At 38.3% G+C, this 5,287-nt stretch overlaps 2 protein-coding genes across 2 annotated transcripts; both read right to left on the bottom strand.

Moving 5' to 3' along the window:
- Positions 1 to 1,290: 1,290 nt before the first annotated feature.
- On the bottom strand, positions 1,291 to 2,613 carry LOC135786506 (zinc finger BED domain-containing protein 4-like). Its single transcript, XM_065295968.1, has 3 exons — positions 2,079 to 2,613; positions 1,795 to 1,983; positions 1,291 to 1,682 (listed from the first exon to the last, which is right to left on the bottom strand). Exons 1-3 carry the CDS (start codon positions 2,596 to 2,598, stop codon positions 1,291 to 1,293), a joined length of 1,101 nt encoding a protein of 366 aa, XP_065152040.1. The 5' UTR covers positions 2,599 to 2,613.
- Positions 2,614 to 2,639: 26 nt separating this feature from the next.
- Positions 2,640 to 4,423, bottom strand: LOC141281327 (E3 SUMO-protein ligase ZBED1-like). Its single transcript, XM_073812916.1, has 2 exons — positions 3,468 to 4,423; positions 2,640 to 3,037 (listed from the first exon to the last, which is right to left on the bottom strand). The coding sequence occupies exons 1-2, from the start codon at positions 3,700 to 3,702 to the stop codon at positions 2,640 to 2,642; spliced, it is 633 nt and encodes a 210-aa protein (XP_073669017.1). The 5' UTR covers positions 3,703 to 4,423.
- Positions 4,424 to 5,287: the final 864 nt, after the last annotated feature.

The raw sequence follows: 5,287 nt of genomic DNA, 5'->3' as shown, positions 1-5,287 counted from the left end.
TTGAGAAATCACAAGTAGAGGTCTAATTTCGAATCGCTCTCGCGGTACTTTGACGTCATCGTGCACCAACTGCAACAACTCCTCCCTCCAACACGAACCAGTGGGCGTTAGAGCTGAAGATCTTTGCCCGAACCCGACGGGACCCGTCGGGACCCGACGGGCTCGGGCGGGTTCGGGCTTCATTTCTAACATTTTACACGGGCTCGGGGCGGGCTCGGGCTTCCGCTCCGGCTTTGTGAGGTAAATGAGCGGTCAAGTTCAAATCGGTAGCGCAGGATCGCGCTGAATTCATTTACAGTGGATTTAATGATTTTCCTCATCAAAAACATGTAGCCTAATCTTGGTGAGTAGGTTTTTCAATGTATAACTAAATATGAATCGAGTCTTACATAATTTAGATAGAGGATATAGACTAATGTTGGCAGTAATGGAGAGAAGTGCCGACGCAAATCCCGCGGAGCCTGCCTCTTAATTTCGTTATTGCCAAATACCCATCTTAATTCAGAATGTATTATCTTAATTTAATTCGTTAAGAAATAATAATTTTATTGGCATATTTATAGTGTATTGCATAAGCCTATTTGGAATGAGATGTTACAATGTTACAGATTACTTATTTCTTTGTTTCAACTTCCAAGTGGCGTGTAGATTATTAGTCATGAATAAATAATGTTAAAACCTGTGTAAATTTCTCATTCTTGACAAAAGCTGTGTGTGTGCGCACATTTAAATAATGTCGGGCTGTAAACGGGTTCGGGCTTTTAAAAAGCTGTCAATCTAAATGTACGTTCGGGTTCGGGCTGCATTCTGTCGGGCTCCGGACATTTCGGGCCTAACTTTTAAGGCCCGATTACAGCTCTAGTGGGCGTCACTACCAGCGCCGGCCGTGGGCTTGAGCTTCTCTTGACGGCATATATGACCGGTAGGTGTAAATGAACACTTTTCTGAAAACTGACATGTGTGCACGATATTATTTTTTAAACGAAGAGGTAGAAATTAGTGATGGGCAGATTGAGGCTTCGTGAAGCAATGAAACAGTTGAACCAAATGAGCCATATTGTTTCGAGGCTTCGAATCAATCCGACACCCGTCTCACCGGTGACACCTACCGGTCACTTGCAGGTGTTGATCTGAAACAACCTTGACGAGTCATTAAAAAAATGTGTTGTTTTTTTATTAATGTATTTTTCTAATATGTGAAGCTTGTAACACTCACTGTGCATGTTATTTTGGTCATGAAAAATGAATATGAATAAAAGAAATCAAGCCACAATGTCTCACAATTTTTTTTTAGAGATTTTTATTCAAAAATATTAATTTCTCTGCTGTGGAAGGACTTAGCCTACTTCTTTTTTTACAGATAATTTCTCCAGCCTTTGAAAAAATCCTCTCACAAGGGACACTTGTTGCTGGCATACAAAGATACTTTTTTGCAAGGACATACAAATGAGGAAAGATTACTGCTCTCTCTTTCCAGTAAGTTAGTGGATTATGAGTTCTGGGCAAATACGCATCGTTGATGTATTTTTTTACTTCCACTGTGGCATCAGCTGTAGCATTGTGTATCATCTGGGTTTGATGGATACGAGTATCAAAAAGGTCCCATAAACTGTCCTGTGTTTCTACTGGTGTTGATGTTGATGGTGATGATGATGATGGGTCTGATGTTGACATTTCTGGCTCTGAATAAAAATGAAAACAGCAATTAGTCACAAATCCTAAACTGACGGCATATATGAAGTATATAATACATGGTTCAGATTACATAACATAAAACAGACTGAAACTGCTCACCAGGATTTGTGTTTGAACGCATCAGCGAAGCACACTCCAGTGTGATGTGCTTTTCAGCTTCCTGGGCTTTGCCAGCATTTCCAAATGCCACATTTTTGAACCTTGGGTCCAGCAGTGTAGCCAGTGCCAAGGCTCTAAAACCCTCATAACCTCCACATCTGGAGTGAAGACCTTCTTGCAGATGTGAGCCTATGAGCCAAAACAGGAGAAAAAAATATTTATATTATGACAGTAATATGACAGTTATGGCCAATTACATGGGTAGTATGGTCATTGTGGCCTACCTAATTGTATAGTTGATTCCTGCGTTGCATTTCCTTTTTTCTGTGCAAGCTTGTGCTGCAACATCCTGTACAGTGGTATAAGCTTTGAGGCAGACACTCTCTTTTCCTCTGACATCTCTGTTGTTGCGAATTTGAATGGTTGCAGTACTGACAATGATTGTTGAATAATGTCATAATCAATACTTGTCAGGGGAGCAGTGTCATTGTTTAAGTTGGAAAGTGCAGCAGCCACTGGTTCACGTTGGTCATACAAGCGCTGTAGCATGTCAAATGTGCTGTTCCATCTCGTGTCAACCTCCTGTATCAGTTTCAGGGTTGGTCTTCCCATCAAGCCCTGCATCTCCACAAGCTTGTCCTTTGCTTTGCAGCTGGATCTGAACAACCCCACTATCTTTCTGGCCTTCTGGCGTATTTCATTGATGACTGGGGTTTGATCTAGGGCCTTTTTCACAATCAAATTTAAAGTATGAGCAAAACATGGGACATGGCGAAGGTGGAGTAGCTGGGCACTTAGGATCATGTTGGATGCATTGTCAGTCACCATGCACTGAACTTTGGAGGTTATTCCCCACCCATTAGCAAGGCTTTAGCCTCCATGAGATGCTGGGCTGTGTGGGTTTGGTAAAACCTCCTTACACCTAGTACAACAGTTGCCATTTTTGCCTCTGGTGTAATGTAATGGCAAGTCACACCAAGATATCCATCCATATTAATGGAGGACCACAAGTCAGCCGTAAGGCTAACAAATTCGGCCTTTTGTAGGTCCTCCATTGTCTTCTCCTTGGCTTTGTTGTACTTTTCACTGACCATTATTTTAAGCACCTTCCGGGATGGGAGGACATAGCTTGGATCAAGCTTGTTCACAAATGCCCTGAATCCCTCATCCTCCACGATGGTGAAGGGCTGCAGATCCTTTACCACCATGTTTAGAAGAGCCTCATCTAATTCCCTCTGTCTGACTTTTAAAAGAGAAGATAAAACATCCTTTCAGACAAATACATTGGAAACATACAGCTTCAATTAGTGCACATCTATTAAAAGTATAGCCTACTGGTTCATTATTTGGAAACCTTTCTGAACAAAGTTATGTTAAAATGTTTATGCTCAGTGTGCAGAGAAAAATGGAATGGAATGTAGAACTACAACAAATAGGACAACCAAAATGATGTTGTCACTGGCAGTATATTGGGTACTCACATATGTAGACCTATAAAATGTATATTTGCACAATATTATATTATATTATATTATATTCACATTGAAGCTATTTTTAACATGACTGGCAGTTGTGATTGGGGCATTAGGTTGTAGGGCATAGGGCTATGGACTTTATAAAAGGTTTTAATTATATTTCAATTATAATTAGGCTACATTTCAAACAATGCATACCTTGCTTAGATGGCCCAGCAGTGTCAATAGCAGGCCTAGGTACAGTGGGATTTCCATCCTCTGCACCCTGCAAAATGGCAGGATGAGTGCTCCTCAAATGGCGCATCATGGATGATGTATTGTTGCAGTAGGCTAGAATCCGATCACAATACACACATCTCACTTTATTTGGGGTTTCTAAATGGAAATGCTCCCACACCACAGATGTACGGCATCTCTTCTGGGGAGCCTCCATTTTATCTATCTATCCAAATCTATCTATCTATATGAATCTATCTATGTATCTATAATCTATGTATTTATATGTATATAATATATCTATATATGTATCTATCTATGTCTCTATAATCTATGTATTTATATATGTATCTCTATCTATATATGTATCTATCTATCTATGTATCTATAATCTATGTATTTATAATCTATCTATATATGTATCTACCTATGTATCTATAATCTATGTATTTGTATATGTATCTCTAATCTATATATGTATCTATCTATTAATCTAGCTGTCAATATATATTTATATCTATGTATCTATTAATGTGTCACTATATGTATACTCTGTCTGTCTCTAGCCTATCAGTCAATGTGTTGTGTAAATTAAATGTAAGTCTAAATTGCCTATAACTAATCAAATCGCACTATGTCACTATATCACCAAAAATCCGCTATCTCAAAGTTAAACTCCTCTCACAAAAACCCACGAGGTCAACATGCCTTTATTTCACTTTTATACAGATGTGCGATTGTGTGGTCTGTTCCCGACCGCGCCAATCAAACGCTGATTCGGATTCGGCAGACCACACCTGATGAAACACTTAGTGAATCACTTCGAGGCTTCGTTTGGTCATAGTCACGTGACATGGGTGTTTTGAATCACGTTTCGAATCAGTGTTTCGACACATCTGCGCTTCGGGATCTCGCAAAGCTTCGGAACGACTGTTTCGCTTCAGCCATCCCTAGTAGAAATGTCCGTTAATGAAAATAGCCCATTGTCACCCGATTTTCCGTTTGCGTCTGGACTAACGGCCAAACCACATTACGTGTGAACGTTACATGTGGACAGGGCCGTATGTAACGTTTAACGGTTTTCTTGGTTACTAGTTTGTGTCATAAAGGTAAAGTCAAAGCAATATATTTTCATGTCATTAATTGTCTTTATAAATATTTGCTCAGTTGTTGAGAAGAATGTGTATTAAATAACACTAACTAGCCAGTTCACACATAACTCTCAAAACTATTGTTGTTATGTTGTTATATTAATATATAATATATTAGTGTAAAATAGTATAATTAATATATTATACATTATAAAGTATATATATTATGAATATGTATTGTAAATGTATAATATTAGTTAATAATATTAATATTTGTTTATATGTTTATATATTAGCTTTAATTTTAGCTATATATAATATTTGCTTTCTATTTAGTATAAAGCTACATTATAAAGTGTATAATTAATATAGTATAGTAATATTTTAGTATTAGTAAGTAATAGTATAATTAAGATATAGTATATATATTTAGCTATCTATCTGGAGAGTTTAATTTTTATAGTTGTTATACATTTGTGTCAGAAGAAAGTGCTGCTGATGAAATGAGCAGTGCTGGAGTTTAGCTGTCAGCTGCTTGTAAAGCTGATCTGGAGACAGCAGAGGTAACTGGATCTAAAACTCAAGGCAAAACTGTGAAATCTCAAAAACAGCAGAGGAACCGGAAACCGAGAAGAAAAAGCACAGCAACGCTACAGCCATGAACAACAGGACCTGCAAACCAGTCAATAAAACAACACAAGAGATGAACAA

Source organism: Paramisgurnus dabryanus, chromosome 20 (assembly GCF_030506205.2).
Source record: "Paramisgurnus dabryanus chromosome 20, PD_genome_1.1, whole genome shotgun sequence".
Taxonomy (NCBI): domain Eukaryota; kingdom Metazoa; phylum Chordata; class Actinopteri; order Cypriniformes; family Cobitidae; genus Paramisgurnus; species Paramisgurnus dabryanus.
The sequence above is the reverse complement of the archived record's forward strand: the minus strand, read 5'-3'. Positions and strand labels throughout refer to the sequence as shown.